The sequence below is a fragment of the Ruditapes philippinarum genome, unplaced genomic scaffold (assembly GCF_026571515.1).
Source record: "Ruditapes philippinarum isolate M1 unplaced genomic scaffold, ASM2657151v2 ctg2292_1_1_1_1, whole genome shotgun sequence".
Classification (NCBI taxonomy): domain Eukaryota; kingdom Metazoa; phylum Mollusca; class Bivalvia; order Venerida; family Veneridae; genus Ruditapes; species Ruditapes philippinarum.
This window is the reverse complement of record NW_026859003.1, coordinates 31,987-50,545: the sequence shown is the minus strand read 5'-3', so window position 1 is coordinate 50,545 and position 18,559 is coordinate 31,987. Positions and strand designations below refer to the sequence as shown.

Below are 18,559 nucleotides of genomic sequence, written 5' to 3'. Positions count from 1 at the left end.
AATCATTCCCTTCAGTAGTTATGGAGATACCAGCTTACACCCAAAAACTTAACCAAGAATTTCTAAGTCTAAAAAGGGGCATAATTATGTAAAACAGCAAATCAGAGTTATGGGACTTGTGCCAATCATCTTAGATAATCACAGGGAACAAGTGTGTGAAGTTTCAATCCATTCCCTTCAGTAGTTATGGAGATACCAGCTTACACGCAAACACTTAACCAAGAATTTCTAAGTCGAAAAAGGGGCATAATTATGTAAAAAAGCAAATCAGAGTTATGGGACTTGTGCCAATCATCTTAGATAATCACAGGGAACAAGTGTGTGAAGTTTCAATCCATTCCCTTCAGTAGTTATGGAGATACCACCTTACACGCAAAAACTTAACCAAGAATTTCTAAGTCGAAGAAGGGGCATAATTATGTAAAAAAGCAAATCAGAGTTATGGGACTCGTGCCAATCATCTGAGATAATCACAGGGAACAAGTGTGTGAAGTTTCAATCCATTCCCTTAAGTAGTTATGGAGATACCAGCTTACACGCAAAAACTTAACCAAGAATTTCTAAGTCGAAAAAGGGGCATAATTATGTAAAAAAGCAAATCAGAGTTATGGGACTTGTGCCAATCATCTTAGATAATCACAGGGAACAAGTGTGTGAAGTTTCAATCCATTCCCTTCAGTAGTTATGGAGATACCAGCTTACACGCAAAAACTTAACCAAGAATTTCTAAGTCGAAAAAGGGGCATAATTATGTAAAAAAGCAAATCAGAGTTATGGGACTTGTGCCAATCATCTTAGATAATCACAGGGAACAAGTGTGTGAAGTTTCAATCCATTCCCTTCAGTAGTTATGGAGATACCAGCTTACATGCAAAAACTTAACCACAGGGACGCCGACAAATGGGTGACTGCATTAGCTTGATCATTCTGCGAATAGTCGCGCTAAAAATCCATCTTTTGGCATGCCATTTAAAATGCTTATGAAACGGCGGTTAGCATAATACTGGCGCGTCCCAATTTATGAAGAGAAGCCAGTTATAAATTGAAATTTTATGTTAATTAAAATTCTCATTTCTGTTTATCATGCGATAAAACAGTTATTATATATCGAACTCGACTAATATGTAAAAATATCATGACCTGGGGCGGCATCTCAGGTTTTCCTTACAATGTTCTCGGCCCATATTCTGTAAAGAAAACCCTTCGATGTCGCACCAGGCCATGATATTTCCACATAACAGTCTGTTGCTATAACTATGACTTGTGGAATATTAATGTTATAGATATTTTTATGAATGTTTGTTTGTTTGTTTCATTTTACGCCTTTTTCCAACAGTATTTCAGTCATATAGGCGGGTAGTTTCCTAACCATCGTTCCTGGAGAGTTATGAATGTTAACATTATTATAGAAACATATTATTTATGACATGATAGCTTTACAAAGTTCAATGGACGAAGGGGCACTTTAAGGTCTTCATCCACCAGTTAAAGCTGGGAAATAATCACATGATGTTTAAAGTGTTGGTATGAATAAAAAATCCAACAAAACTAACAAAAACTATGTTCAACCCCTGCCCTGAACAAAATAAGAATACATCAGACAGTGAAATATTTTATTTAACATGATTGTTTCAGCATATGAGAATACTGAAGGTTTAAACAATGATCAAAGACATCACGTGACTTATTATCACATCATATACATTACTCTATCCTTCCAGGTGAACAACATATAAAAACATTTCAAACAAAATATAACTGAACAAACTTTAAGAAAAAAATCCTGTAGCATTAAAATCAAAATATTTCATTGTAATCTTTAATTATCTTCATTTCAATTTCAAGATGTCACAAAGAAAGGAAAGGAGAGAGTTCTCTAAGACAATCCAAGAATTATTCAAATATTAAAACCAAGTTAATAAGTGTGAGAGGAGCATTTCCAGTAGATCTACTTGAAAACAATATGATGTCATTTTCTATACAGTTTCCATCATGAAAAAATGTATTCCTTTTATATAAAAAAACAACAAACAAAAACATGTGCTTCCATAAAAAGTGCTTCATAACAATATTTTTCTTATCTCCTCAAAAACTTCACATATAGATCTACAAACAGAAGAACAACATTTTCTGTCACACATGACATATTCTTTACACATATTTAGAAACACATACATACAACATTTCAATTATTCTTAAGAACATATCGAGGGTTGTTAGCAAAACTGTTGTAAGTCCTTCTTTATTTCATAACAGTTACTGCAGTTTTGCATTCAACCCTCAATATATAAACTAAAAGCACAGAGCAAAACCTGCCGGGTACAGTAACAAATTTTCATAATTAAGGTAACATTAATTTACATAGAAAACAAAATTACTATTAAAAATATATCTTATATAACAACAGATTCTCTATCAAATTTATCACAGTCAATGTGCCATATAAAACAAGACAAAAAAATGGACGGAATTTGATTTTATAACAAAAGATGCGAAGATGTTTGATTTTATGTACATGTAATTACATGTACTACTGCAAAAGAAAGTCAAAAAGAAAAACCCACAAAAACAGTGCATGTATACAGTTTTGTGATTTAGTATATCATAAATGTGCTCTGTTGGGTTCCAATACCTGATGTTGAAATTGAAATTACTAATAAATTCTCATCTGTATTACTTTGTAATTCAAATATGTAGGCGGTTACTGTTCATGGTGTTCAACCAGCACATTTGTGGTAGTGTTGGTAGATTTCACTCCCGATCACGGCAGAAAGCCACATTGAATTTCCTGGGAAGGCCTTCAAACTAGTTGCTTTCACTTTCGCAAGGAACTGTTACTTCTGTGCATGCCAGAGCAAAGGTACAGTGCAAATGACAGTAGAAAGTATTTCATGATCAAAAACAAAGAAAGTGACCTGCACCGTCCGGGAATCTAACCCAAGTCGCCCATTTCACAGTCCAACGCTTTACCCATTGAGCTTACCAACAGCACATTAAAGATCCAGATCGTACATATACAATAAAGAATCGCTGAATCTTACATTCTCCATTAGAATTACATGTACTAGTATGTAATGACACAGCTTTTTCTTGAGAAGACATCTCCATTTATGTTACCATTGGTGATTATCAGTACATACATGCTGTACTTTTCTTTAAACAGGCTTGAAGATTAATTAATGAGTTGGCAGTGAGAGAAAAAGGGAGGTAATTAATTGCTGACAAAATGAGATTGTTTAAAAACAAACCATATTAAAAAAAAGAAATAAAATGATGTTATCAAAATGAAATAATCTTTTTGTATATCACAGACAAATTGGGAAATGTATAAAGTGTTAACATATTGTGTAAGCAAGACAGAAAACAAATGCAACTCACGCACATAAAAAGTCGGACAGATATACTGTGTGACACGTGACTGTTAAGCAAATCTATCCATTCTCAAAACAAAAAACAAAGTAATGAAATATTGTTAATTTATATCAAAAAGCTGCAAACTAAAAAAAAAATGTACCTTTGGTAAATTTCTGATATTAAAGTACACATGTTTTTCAGAGATATCTTAAAAAAACGGCTCCAAAAACATATCTGAAAAAAATACTCCAAAAACAAAACAAACACTTTTCACACATGTTCAACATCATCTAATTTGTGCTACATGTACATAAATTAAAAAATTACAATGTCTCTTGGATATCTATTTTTACCCTTTTCAGTTGGTCATATATTAAGAAAAAAATAATACCCACTGAACATTTACACTGTTTTGAAAATATTATTTTTTTATAAAATGAAACAAACATTGACAGTGACAATTTTACATCAGTGAAGCATGTAAAATAAAACAACAGTAGAGTAACTCAGCAGTAAAAATAACGCAATTTGAGACAATCCTCGCAAAACCGGTGTAACATGTTCTAGAAATGCACCGAGTTACACCAGTAATGTATCCATCTCTACTTCTTGTCTTTAATAACAGTAAATACTAGCGTTTAAATAATCTCATATCATAAACTAAGTTACATAATAAATATAAATAGATTTTTTTATCATTGAAATATATATTGTGCGCGGCATTCTTGCCGAAATGCATATTCTAAAAATATATAGTTGTATTATTATCCAGTTCAGTCGTAAAAACTGAACGGATCATCTTTGTTGAGTTTTAACGTAGGTGTTTTTGGCCGTGGGGTATCTTCCAGATCTTCACATCGCAACATCTGGTACTCACTTGGACCTCCACGATCTACACGTACTGGGCGCAATTTCTCGTGCCTTTGTCTGTAACAAAAATCGAGTACTACAAAACTCCTATAAATCCATTTTTAACTAGCGGATATACTAAACACAGATTACTTATCGTGTATGCCTTCTTTCCTTTCACAAACCTGATGCACAATGTATTCATTAATAAAGGATATTGAATGAGTATAGGTTCAATATTGAATTTATTTAACAAGTTGAATAAAATTATACTATGCTCCCCTTGAATTTACCTTTTTGGTGTTCCAAGGATTTTATTCAAGTACTAAAATCAAGTACTAAAGTCTATCTGTTATTGCACATTTTTAGTACAGACCTTTCAACAATCGATTCTGTTTACAATAATTTAAACCATTAAGACATAAGTTTCATTTTAAAAAAAGATTTATTTCAATGTTATTTAAGCCAGTACAATACACAATATATATAATAAATGTTATAAATAATGAACAAAAAGTTCAGAATGAGTTACCTTTTTCCTGTACCCTGTTTAAATGTTTTCTCCCTAATAAGTGAGGCTATTTCATCATCATTATCATATTGTTGTTTGCTGTATACTATGGGTGGAGTAGGAGTTCTCGGACCCTGCAATATAAAAACAGAAAATTTGCATTTTATATTGCTTCTATGAGTAAAATTATTTACAAAATTGACTATCACTATAAGTCTTGAGGGCTTGAAACAATATGTCATATAGCAACAACAAACTTGCCGTTCTTATACCCTCCCTGCATAATACAATTTGCATGCTTTGTCCAAAAATCTCAGATATCTGAGTTTACCCCATATATTCTACACAATAAAGAATGTAAAATATTAACCCTTTCCCTCATGAGCATATTGTGAAAAATGGTCGTTTTCATTGAAAAGCCTCCTGTTCAAAAGTTCAAACTGCCATGAAACTATGTAAAATGCTTCGATACTAATCAAACTTGGCACAAATGTTGACTAGACCATTGTCATTGTAACAACATGCTCAATTTAAATTTCCTGTTACCATGGCAACGAGGGGACATCTAAAAATTGCCAAAATTACTATTTTGTCTTGATTTTTTTCCATCAAAATTTATTTCAAAGTGCTGCAACTTCTCAAGGGATTGAGATAGAGTCAAATGCTTTTCAGCGTTGGTTACACGTTACCCTAGGATAGACCTGGGGCCATTTTTAACCTCTCACAAGTCCAAACTTTCTTGGCGATGAGGGGGACTACCGCCCCATTCAAAACCCCCAAACAGAAGGGGGCACATCACCCTTCTGGCAACCCCTGATGTATCTTTTGGATGGGGGGGCCGCGCCGAAAAAGTGCTCACTTTTTTAGCAACATTTTTCAAACGAAAACATGTGTTTAGGGCCCAAATAGGACATTTTTCACTATTTGAGGCTTAAAAGGGGAGGGGGGGGGGGGGGTTGAAAGTTTGAAACATATTGTTTCAAACTGAAAGCCATATAGAGGCTAGTGGTTCAAGGTTAGTGACCATGCATTATTAACAATCTTAGACCAGAAATGTAGATAATAATGTTATCTATTGTCTCTGCTTAGACTTACAAACACAGCACAGAGTTAGTATATAGACAGTTATCTATCGATTTTGTAGACATTATCTTCCGATTCTGTAACAATATCAACGCTCACTGTCATAAAAAGTAATGAATTTGTTTCCAGCATTTTTTTTTATTTGAGTCCTTTAACTCAGCTAGTGAACACTTTGAACTCAAAGTGTTCAGTCAAAAGTCCATGATATAAAAGAGGTACAATAAAGATTACACAAACATGTCTAAATCATTCTCATTTATAGTTATACTTACATTTTCAGTTTCAGCTTTCTTAGCCATGTCTTCATGGATAATTTGCTGCATGGTCTGCTTTTCCGCAACAACCGGATGATCTGGTAAACTCATGGGATCAATCAGTACATCATAGGGAACCATTGGGTGTTGCCATAGTGACTGGTTGTAAATGTCCCAGGCATCTGGCTGGCCAAAAGTACCTTAAATAACAGAAAAACAAGAAAACGACAATAAGCAGCTACAAAGATGTAGTGATGATTTACCAGTCATTGCTAAAATGATATTCAATCATTTTTTCAATATATCAAAAAAAGTTTACTGTATATTTGTTCAGAAAAGAGAGGGACTATAAAATATGTTTAGTTGTGTTCAGTCTTTATACTGGTATTCACTGATAAATTGTTACTTGTAATGAATTGTTTAAAAATTATTACTTGTAAAATGAATTGTTTAAAATAATGATAAAGAATCTGTTTGATTTTAACTCACATCCACACATTTAAGGTCATATGGTGACAATCTTTCAAGCTTTACAGGGGGAGAAAGACTGGAGCAGCCCCTTTATGTATTATTTCGGGCATGAGACGTGAGTAAAACCGCTGGCTTTCCTTAAGCTATCTGGATATCTTCCTCAAAGGAAAGAATCCAAAGTCACTGTTGGGAATTGAACCCACATTGGTGCAGGGCAAATGATTTAAAGTCTGCAATCAAAGCCACTTGGCCACGGATAACATTAAACAGTTACATACCAATATAATGTCCCTCCATGTTCCACATTCTAACTGTACAATCTACGGAAGCACTTATTAACAGCTTGTGTTCTTCAACTAGAGCAAGAGATGTGACACTTTTCACATGACCCCTCCATGTAACTAACACTGAAAATAAAAGTACCAATATAAATCATGATTAAATTTAGTCACCAATGACAACCTAAATGGGCAAACCTGCTAGAGGAGCAGTGCTTGTTTTTATCTTTTTAAAGATAGTAGAAGACAATGATTCTCTAATCCTGAAGTTTTTAACTAGTTCTTGAACTTATAACCAAAACATGCAATCTTAAGTTACCATTGGTAAAGCTACCTTTGTGTCTTTTATGACATTTCTCATAATTTTATGAGAATTACACTATGATAAATACAGGAAAATACTAGATTTGATGACATCATTGAATTACTAGAATGGTTAATTCAGCGAAACACAAGGACGGTTGATACAGGTAAATTACTAGAATGGTTGATACAGGTAAATTACTAGAATGGTTGATACAGGTAAATTACTAGAATGATTGATACAGGTAAATTACTAGAATGATTGATACAGGTAAATTACTAGAATGGTTAGTTTAGGGAAATCACAAGAACTGTTGATACAGGAACAGCACAAGAATAGTTGATACAGGTTAATTACTAGAATCATTGAGACAGGTACAATAGTATGGTTTATACATGTAAATTGCTAGAATGATTGATACAGGGAAAATTAAGAAATTTGTTGACAGTCAGGTCAATTACTAGAATGGTTAATTCAGGAAAATCACAAGAATGGTAGGTAAATACAGGTAAATTACTAGAATAGTTGACACAGGTAAATTACTAGAATGGTTGATGCAGGTAAATAACTTGAATGGTTGATACAGTAAATAACTTGAATAGTTGATGCAGGTAAATTACTAGAATTGTTGATGCAGGTACAACACTAGAATGGTTTATACACATAAATTACTTGAATGGTTGATGCAGCCATTATAGGCAAAGTTTTAGAATGGTAATTTCAAGAGACCAACCTTCAGGACTCTCTTGCTCTTTATGTTTAAGGCAGTATCCATCTACATTCCAAAGATAAATGAATCCATAACTGTCCCCAGAGAACAGCACAGTGTTTGCCTTGTTAACATCCAATACACTCACCATTGCACCTTTAGAATTTGACTGAAAAAAAAGTGGTATAAAATTAAAATATATGTTAATAATCATTCCGTTGTTGCTAATGAATGATCTTCTTTTAAAAAAGAAGACAAAATTTCTCATCCTAAATAAAATAAGCAGTTGCAGAAAAAAATAACAGTGGATCAACTGTGAAAAATGCTTTTGTATACTAAATGAAAATATTAACTGTGAAATAATCAACTTTTTCTTGTTTTTAATGTTCAAACTGTGACAATCACACAAGTTTTTCTTCCAAAAATATATGCCATTCAAATTATCTATGATCAAACTACCCACCCCTGGAAACTGTGCCATCAGTTGTCCCCCTTGAAATACATTCCAGAAGTGTATATGTGCCCGTGGACCACTTGATATTAGAGTGGCTGCATCTTTCTTGTAGGCACGGCTCTGCATGAACACCAGTTTGTTAATACTCAAGTCTCCATCCACTTAAATTACAAAAATTGTAAGCTTTTATAAAATATAGACAATCCATAGTGTTGTTTATTGATAAAGTCATGACAAATGGTTAAATTCTGACAGAAATCTGTTTGACTCTCAATGAAAACCCCCTTTCTTTGACACTGAACTCTATAATGTGAGGAGGTTTTTCAGCTTGCTTGTTTAATAACAGCAGATATAACATAGTAAGGTAATTGTTCTGTTCTGCCTAAAATAATTCACAGAGAAATATTAAATTTTGTTTTCTTCTTTTACCATGTCCTAAAGGAGAAGAATTAAAACAGAATGATTGCTTTATCTTAATTCATATGAAATTTACTTTTGACTTTATTCATACTCAGTTAAGTCATATATTAAAATGCAGAATTTCATATATGAAAAATTGCAGTAACTTTATATTGGACTGCTTGACATCTTGCACAAACAAAAATATTCAACTTGAAATGAAATTTGTTACACAGTCTACTTACATGATTGATCTTGGTACTCTGGAGGCTTAGGAGCTTTTAAATGAGCAAATATATGTCCCGAGACCATGTTCCAAACAATCACCTGTCCATCATAGCTAGCTGTGGCTAGAAGATTAGGTGGACACTGAGCTACTGACAGTATATCCTCTTTATGTCCTCGGTTCTACAAATAACAAGCAAATAATGTTGCATTTAGTCTCTAAATTAAGTCTTCAATGACAGAATATTTAAGAAATTATGAGTATCTTTGAATATGAATACAGTTAGATATTAACTTGTTATAACCAATGGTATAATATTTCAATAAATAGAGCAGGAGATTTGGTGAATGACAGTAAAAGTTTTATTTTTCATTTTATATAAACACAAAAACTGTCTGACAGGGTGAATATATCAAAGAAAACCAAGAATTTTATATGTGAAACTATATCAAAGAAAAGCCAGAACTATATATGTGAAACTCAATATCAAAGAAAAGCAAGAACTATATATGTGAAAATTTATCAAAGAAAAGCAAGAACTATATATGTGAAAATTTATCAAAGAAAAGCAAGAACTATATACATGTATGTGAAAATTTATCAAAGAAAAGCAAGAACTATATACATGTATGAGAAACTTTTTCAAAGAAAAGCAAGAACTATATATGTGAAACTTTATCAAAGAAAAGCAAGGACCATATACTATTATGTCAAATTTGAGAAGAACCAAGACTATATGTGAATCTGTATCATTGGGAGAATGAGGACTTTCTGTGAAGCTATGTCAAAGAAGAAAAAGGACTATATGTAAAACTATATCAAAGAAAAACAAGGTCAAATATATGTGAAACTATGTCAAAGAAGGACAAGGACTATATAAGTGAAACTATGTCAAAAAAGAACAAAGACAATATGTGAAACTTTGTCAAAGAATAACAAGTGCTATATGTGTGAGACTATGTCAAAAAGAACAAGGACAATATGTGTGAAACTATGTCAAAAAAGAACAAGGACACTATGTGTGAAACTATGTCAAAGAAGAACAAGGACAAATATATGTGAAACTATGTCAAAGAAGAACAAGGGCAATATGTGTGAAACTATGTCAAAGATGAACAGGGACTATATATGTGAAACTATGTCAAAGATGAACAGGGACTATATATGTGAAACTATGTCAAAGAAGAACAAGGGCAATATGTGTGAAACTATGTTAAAGATGAACAGGGACTATATGTGTGAAACTATGTCAGAGAAGAACAAGCAGCATATGTGAAATTTATCAAAGAAGAACAAGGGCTATAATCATAGTAAAATGTAAAAATATATCAAAGAAAAACAAGGACTAAAATGTGAAACTAAATCAAAGAAGAATGAGGACTAATATATGTGAAACTTTATAAAAGAAAAACAAGAGCTGCATGTTTGACTGTAAATATCGGACTATGTATATTAACTTACAATATCATCTTGCCAGTTGGGTAGAGGATGTTGTATATGATGTATATTGCTGTCTGCCAGGTCGTCACTGTATATGTTGATTCGTCGATCCCAACCTACACCAACTATGTAACGATTACGGTTCATTTCAACGTATGATAAATCACAGATCTCTTCATTTTCTTCCTCTGTAAATATACAAAAATATAAAATACAATAAATTTCAAAATCATAGCCAATTTATCATCTATAATAACCCATTACCTGTATCTCCTTTGTGATTAGGCCAAGCAAATGACACAAATGTTTATTATGTTTCTGTTAACATAAAATTTACATGCAAATACTATTTGTTTTTGTCTGAACCTGTATAAGATAAATAATGATGTACACAATTTTTCACCTTATCCTCGCCAGCCATAGATTATCTATCAACATACTTTTCTTTGGTGCAAATTATACCTTCATGAAAACATTTTTTTTTGTCTTACCCATACTGTGCAAAATATACTGTTTATTTGTTTGTTCACCAGTGTAAAAAGCACACACACCGTTATATATTGAGAATTCTAATTTTATATGTACACACAAGCTGCTCTCTAAACCAGTGTGAAATAAAAAAGAAAACAATTATTTTCTATCTTTACCATTCCTTTGTATAAATGCACCTTTCATTCCTCAGAAAAATAAAATATTCATAAAAAGTTAAAAACCACACATTTCTTTCCTATGTCAACTGGTGTGTACACACTTTTCTATCTTAAAAACAGTGTAAAATATATACATATAATACATCAGTGTTCAAACAGAACAATATTCATAAATAAAGCATCATAATATGTCATTCTGGTTACCTAAATATAAAATAACTGTATGGAAATGGAAGAAAGAGGTAGAGTTTAATCTTATACTAATTTTGTTACAATTTTATTACTTTAAAGGCACATTAATCCAAAGACATGCTTTTTTTTCCCAAAAAGCTTTTTATTTTTTGGTATCCTTTTATTGTTGCCAAAATGTTACTCATTGCTTATCTTTTGATTTTTACACTTTTTGCCGACATATGGTAATATAGTGATTTAGTTTTTTATTTTACTGTTTAGAGACATTGAAATTTGAGACAATGATAGTTGTAGTGAAATTAGTTGTAGTGAAATTGTTTCTTTGTATATATATATAATTAACAGATTATTACTTATCACTACACTGTAATTTTTTTTTTTTTTTTTTTTTGTAATTAATAACTTGTTATTTTTTATTACTGTTGTATTTTTTTTTCTCAGATAAACTTATTTTTTCATAATATTTTCAAATTTATCTGCACATACTTTTTCCTTCTCATTTTCATATTTCATGCCAGATTCCATGCCATTTCAGCCTAAATTACGTGCCAAGAATTACATCCCAAAAATTACGTTTAAAATTTTGCACTGACATTTTTCCTGCTCATTTACATATTTCGTGCCAAATTCCGTGCCATTTCCGCCCAGAATCCGCCCGTAAAATGAACCCTTATCATATACTGAAAATTTTAAAGGAATTTTAACTTTCTGGGCGTAATCCGTGCCGAAATTTCGCCCCAATTCCGGGCGTAACATTTGGTACAGGGTAAGACTGACTTCACAAAGTGCTGCAGCTACCACCTACTGTAACATAAACACAAGATCTATTCAATAATAAATTTGGTGTATTGTGCTGTTTTTACCTATAACTGGTCGCACTTCTTTCTTAGGTAATTTTACATCATTGTCAACTTAAAGAAAATAGATTTATTTTTGTCTTCAATATCAATCTAAGAAATATTTAATAATTTCTTATAAAGTATTTTTACATTTAAAGTTATATTTCTGTCTTCAATGTCAATCTAAGAAAAAAATATAATTATTGTAATTTCTTATAAATACTTACAGTAAAACTTATCTTTATCTTTTGTTTAAATGAAATAATGTTGTCACTGAATATAATCAATCTTATGATTTGAAATACTTGTCTACCTACATTTAAGATAAAATATTTGCCAATTAAAATGACCAATTTTACTTCCATTATGTATGAAAATCTTATTTTTTCTATCAGTCATTTGACTAATGTACTTAGTGCATAGATTTACCTTCTGGAACACTTGTTAGGAAGAAATTAGCAAAAGATTTACTCCGTCCTTTATTACGAATTCTACGTATCATCCTTATATCTTCAATACTTCTTTCTACAGTATGTATAAAACATACAAATACAGTAAATATCACTGCCCTCCTGTTGTAATTAATAAATTAAGAAAATTACAAATGTAAATAATTTAAAAGTTAAGGCTTCGTCACCATTAAATATAACACAGTGTTAAACTTTAAAAAATTTTTTTGAAAAATATCAACATGCATTTTATTAATATTACTAAGGTCAGATCAAAATGAATATTACTTTTAATAATTCTATAAATAACATATTTTATTATGACTTTACTCCACTTTATTAAGATAGCATAGTTTTTTATACAAAGCAACAAGTAATAATCTAAAGTTTTATGTTAAAAAACTTGTCGGATAATCCTTCTATTCAATTCAAATAATATCTTGAGTATATTGACAAAATTAAACCATATCTTAACAGTCCTCCTAAATATATTATCACCACCATAGTGATAAAGCTTTTACAGTCATTTTTATATCAACACTACATTGATTATTATTACAACCATTTCAATATCATCATGGTAGAATATCATCACCACATCAATCTTGTTATAACAACCATTTTAATAACTCCATGATAGAATATCATCGCCATATTTATCATGTTATTACAACCATTTTAATAACATCATGGTAGAATATCATCACCACATTTATCTTATTATTACAACCATTTTAATAACATCATGATAGAATATCACCACCAAATTTATCATGTTATTACAACCATTTTAATAACATCATGATAGAATATCATCACCACATTTATCTTGTTATTGCAACCATTTTAATAACATCATGATAGAATATCATCACCACATTTATCATGTTATTACAACCATTTTAATAACATCATGATAGAATATCATCACCACATTTATCATGTTATTACAACCATTTTAATAACATCATGATAGAATATCACCACCACATTTATCATGTTATTACAACCATTTTAATAACATCATGATAGAATATCACCACCACATTTATCATGTTATTACAACCATTTTAATAACATCAAGATAGAATATCATCACCACATTTATCATGTTATTACAACCATTTTAATAACATCATGATAGAATATCATCACCACATTTATCATGTTATTACAACCATTTTAATAACATCATGATAGAATATCATCACCACATTTATCATGTTATTACAACCATTTTAATAACATCATGATAGAATATCATCACCACATTTATCTTGTTATTACAACCATTTTAATAACATCATGATAGAATATCATCACCACATTTATCATGTTATAAAAACCATTTTAATAACATCATGAAAGAATATCATCACTGTATTTATCATGTTATTTCAACCATTTACAGTCATATTAAAACTTCTTGTTATTACTGCCATCTTTGGAATAACAACATTAATTTAAGTTGTTACAGTTATCCTAGTCAGTCAACCTTGTTACACCACAATATCATCATATTATTGTATGATATTGTTTCAGTAACTTCAACATAATTACTTATAATATTACAGTCATTCTTTTATTACTAATGAATTGTCACCATGATGTTACACTTAATTACCATGCAATTATGTTATTACAGTCAACAACCATTATTCTTATAACACCATCGTGTCATCACAGTACATTAATTCTTTAACAATATCACCATGCTATTATGTTATTACAGTCAACAACCATTATTCTTATAACACCATCATGTCATTACAAGTTGTTGTCATAACATTACCACATTGTTATTACATTACTGCCATTTGTTTTAAATTACCTTCGTCAGTTTCCTTTTCTTTCTCTAAAAATAATAGGGAAATACAATTTTAATAATATAATGAATTAACCAATAAATCAAACATTTTCAAAAAGACAATCCTTAGATTCTTATTATATCACGTCCTATATTTAGGGTTGCATTTAAACAAGAACTTACCAGAATAAAGAACACAAAAATTGTATTGTTCATAACACATTAATTATAATTAAGAGCTATTACTGATACTGTGTTGTGAAAAATAGCTTTAAAGAAAAGTAAAACAGTCAAAAATTTTAAATGAATAACGAAATCTCAATAAAGACAATGTGTCAATGTGTAACACTTCAAATTTCAATTCTGTGGCATGACTTTAAGCCAGACAATCATTGTTACAGTCATGTGGCAGCCTTCCAATATCAGTTGAAAAGACAGGCCTTAGGTACTATGTGGACTTATGCAGATGTAAACAGACACCTTTAACCCTTTTACTGCCATAGGGATGGCTTATGCTGTCCCTGTTATTTTTGGCGTATTTGCCATATGGACAGCTTTTCTATAATAATAATAATAATAATAATAATAATAACAAGGACCGGTTGAACCCGGTGATGCTCCCAGAGAAGGTTCTGGACACAGGAAAGTATAAAAAAATGAACAAAGGGTAAAAACTCCAAAATTAGGCAAAGCGGAGTTATGTTTTTTTGCACTGCACTTCTATTCAATGAGATCTATCTATCTATTAAGTTTCCTGATGATATCATAGTTATGTCCCGGGTAAAATTCAAAGTGTAAAAATGAACAAAGGGCAATAACTCCAAAATTAGACCAGGCTTTGTTTAGGTTCTTTAAGCATTGCAGTTCTATCCAATTATATCTAGCTACCTACAAAGTTTCATGTTGATATCTCTAATAGTTTAGTCAAAAAGTAAAAATAAACAAAGGGCAATTACTTCAAAATAAGGCAAGGCAGAGTAATGATTCTTAAGCACTGCACTTCCACCCAATGAGACCTATCTATCTACAAAGTTTCATGTTGATATCTCTTATAATTTTAGAGTAATATCCCGGACAAAGTTCAAAGTGTCAAAATGAACAAAGGGCATTAACTCCAAAAGTAGGCAAGACAGTGTTACAGTTCTTGTGCACTGCAAACTTACTCAATGAGATCTATCTACCTACAAAGTTTCATGATGATATCTCTTATACATTTAGAGCTATGTCCCGGACAAAGTTCAAAGTGTAAAAATAAACAAAGGGGGATAATTCAAAAATTAGGCAAGGCAGAGTTAAGGTTATGGTTCACTGCACACCTATTCAATGAGATCTATCTACCTACAAAGTTTCATGTTGATACCTATTATAGTTTTAGACTTATGTCCTGGACAAAGTTCAAAGTGTAAAATAAACAAAGGGGGATAATTCAAAAATTAGGCAAGGCAGAGTTACGGTTCTTGTGCACTGCACACCTACTCAATGAGATCTATCTACCTACAAAGTTTCATGTTGATACCTCTTATAGTTTTAGAGTTATGTCCCAGACAAATTTCAAAGTGTAAAATAAACAAAGGGGGATAATTCAAAAATTAGGCAAGGCAGAGTTATGTTCCTTGTGCACTGCACACCTACTCAATGAGATCTATCTACCTACAAAGTTTCATGTTGATACCTCTTATACTTTTAGAGTTATGTCCCGGACAAAGTTCTAAGTGTAAAATAAACAAAGGGGGATAATAAAAAAATTAGGCAAGGCAGAGTTACAGTTCTTATGCACTGCACACCTACTCAATGAGATCTATCTACCTACAAAGTTTCATGTTGATACCTCTTGTTGTTTCAAAGTTATGTCCCGGACAAGAAAAGGGGACGGACGGACGGACGGCCGTTCCTACTGAGTTGACATTATGGGGTTTTTTCTTTTATCTCCTTTGATCTCTAAAACCCATAAGCAACGTATTTGCACCCCATAAGCAACCTTTTTCCTCACAAGTACCTTTCTTTACTGATTGAACATGGATATTCACCCCACATCGTCATTTCAGTGAGCTCGGAAAGACGGACGGACGGACGGACAAGGCGGCGACTATATGCTCCCCCGAAATTTTTCGGGGAGCATAATAATAATAAATTAATAATAATAGTAATAATAATGATAATAAATATAAAGAAAATTATACCATTGACAAAAAAATTATTATTATACTAGCAGATTTGGAAACATATATAATTTTTATAATACTAATAACAAATAGACTATTCTTAGTGCTTGATAGTAAAAAAAAATGCTTGATACAGTTACCTCCTCCTGTTTACAGGTTGGGGTCATGATGGTGAACAAGTGTGCAGTTTCAAAGCCATATGTCAATGGACTTTGAAAATATTTGAACTATTACAAAAACTTTAACGTAAATTCTAAGTCGAAAAAGGGGCATAATTCTGTCAAAATGCTTGATAGAGTTACCTCCTCCTGTCTACAGGTTGGGGTCATATTGGTGAACAAGTGTGCAAAGTTTCAAAGCCATATGTCAATGGACTTTGAAAATATTTGAACTATGACAAAAACTTTAACATAAGTGGTTACGCCGACGCAGACACTGACGCCGACGCTCGGGTGACTACAATAGCTCTACTTATTCTTATCGCATAGTCGAGCTAAAAAATACAATTTAAAATTGTGCACTAGTAATTTCATAGTGATCAGGCTGTCAAATAAGAAAACACTACATTAAATCTTGTCTGAAGTTTAAAACTGTATATTAAATAAATAAATCATTTGGCCATCAATGAGATTCATGATAATGCTTTAAATCTAGGAGAAAAAAAAACAAAACAAACTGACAAACTAACTATTCACCATAATTTATAGTGGTGCATATCATATACCTTTATTGCCATTGTTGTTGTTGTTGTCATCTTTATCGGCTATTTTTAAAAAACATATCATAAATTAATTAACTGGTCAATTAATGCTACAACACTTTACAGGTGTCAATTCTTTAAACAAATGCTAAACTTTGATAAAACAACGTCCTTACAAAATTAACAAGTCCAATAAAGTAAAGAGCACTTTTGTTTATTTTGAAACCACCGCGGCAAACATTTGTACAATATCAATTAAAATAAGCATCTTTTTAAAGATTTCTGCTTGAAAAATAATATCCATTAAATCAAAAATTGATAAGGAATGTTGAAGAAGAAGTTGCAAATATAAGCATAGCTTTTCACTCACGCCTAGGTGAACTAATGATAGGTCCACTATTCTTTCAACAGTCCAGCTATAATCAATATTTATAATGGAGCCTATCAGTCAGTACAGATCTGCAGATTGGCTTGGATCTTTATTTGTGAGTTTAAGCCACTAGTACATTCAGAAAGTTAAAAAGAGGGTTAATAGTCAAAGAATCAATTGGTTAAATGTAACATTTTACATATTCAGTTACTAATCACTTCACCCAGAACGTTGAAATCAGAAATAATACATTTTCAGTATTCCAATATATTTACATGTATATTGTACACACTGTTTACTGACAGTAAATTCTCATGTTTATAAACTTAAGAAAGTTTATTAACATCACCTGTTTCCAACAAATTAAGATTAAAGCATTGCCCTTACATACACTCAACATTATTATTACAACTAGTAACAACTGCCTGTCCAGACATTTTTACGAAATAAAATGTGATTTTTGTGTTTTCAGTGGATTTTTATGTGTCAACAACACAGTAAAAGCGACTTTCCAGCTTTACTGGTGGAGGAAGATCTCAGGTGCCCCACCGTGAATTATAAAAGGAAAGAATGAACACCTGAGTAAAACCACTGATGTTCTGTAAGTTAGCTGGATTAGTTCCTCACATGAAAAAATCCAAAGTCCCTGATGGGAATCGAACCCACATGCAGCAGTGAGGGGCAAGTGATTTGAAGTCAAAGACCTTTACCACAAGGCCACTCAGATGCCCCAATTTATATGTAATGGTCTAAAATAGATTTTCACACTGTCATGAAACTTAACAAGTCATTGTCTAGTGTGGTTTTAGCCTTAACATTCGATTTCAATCAAAGTTATTCATGTTAATACGTATTTTTTTCACTATATATTCCATCTATTAATGCGTACGATAAACTTAAATATTTGCTTTGGTTTGTGGTTCACTGAAGATAATTGTAGACTCACCTTTTTGTAGCACCTTCAGACAGTGTCCATTGTTATAGTTCCAGATTCTTATAAGACCATCTCTACCACCTGTGATCAATCTACAAGTTAAAATATAAAACAATTTATATAC

At 31.7% G+C, this 18,559-nt stretch overlaps 1 protein-coding gene across 5 annotated transcripts in view; it reads right to left on the bottom strand.

Annotated features, from left to right (window-relative positions):
- Positions 1-1,599: 1,599 nt before the first annotated feature.
- Positions 1,600-18,559, bottom strand: part of LOC132754889 (WD repeat-containing protein 64-like) — a 48,502-nt gene continuing 31,542 nt past the window's right edge. For 3 of the 5 annotated variants that reach the window (XM_060745635.1, XM_060745633.1, XM_060745634.1), the window contains exons 16-28: positions 18,448-18,527; positions 17,156-17,194; positions 14,294-14,317; positions 12,443-12,538; positions 12,038-12,085; positions 10,354-10,520; positions 8,912-9,074; positions 8,277-8,428; positions 7,838-7,982; positions 6,801-6,929; positions 6,070-6,251; positions 4,736-4,848; positions 1,600-4,281 (exon numbers count right to left, since the gene is read on the bottom strand). In XM_060745635.1, the coding sequence (XP_060601618.1) occupies positions 4,128-4,281; positions 4,736-4,848; positions 6,070-6,251; positions 6,801-6,929; positions 7,838-7,982; positions 8,277-8,428; positions 8,912-9,074; positions 10,354-10,520; positions 12,038-12,085; positions 12,443-12,538; positions 14,294-14,317; positions 17,156-17,194; positions 18,448-18,527 (1,492 nt within the window). In that variant the 3' untranslated portion in view covers positions 1,600-4,127. The remainder of the gene's footprint in view (positions 4,282-4,735; positions 4,849-6,069; positions 6,252-6,800; positions 6,930-7,837; positions 7,983-8,276; positions 8,429-8,911; positions 9,075-10,353; positions 10,521-12,037; positions 12,086-12,442; positions 12,539-14,293; positions 14,318-17,155; positions 17,195-18,447; positions 18,528-18,559) is intronic. The other 2 variants (XM_060745636.1, XM_060745637.1) reach the window with 2 other exon arrangements.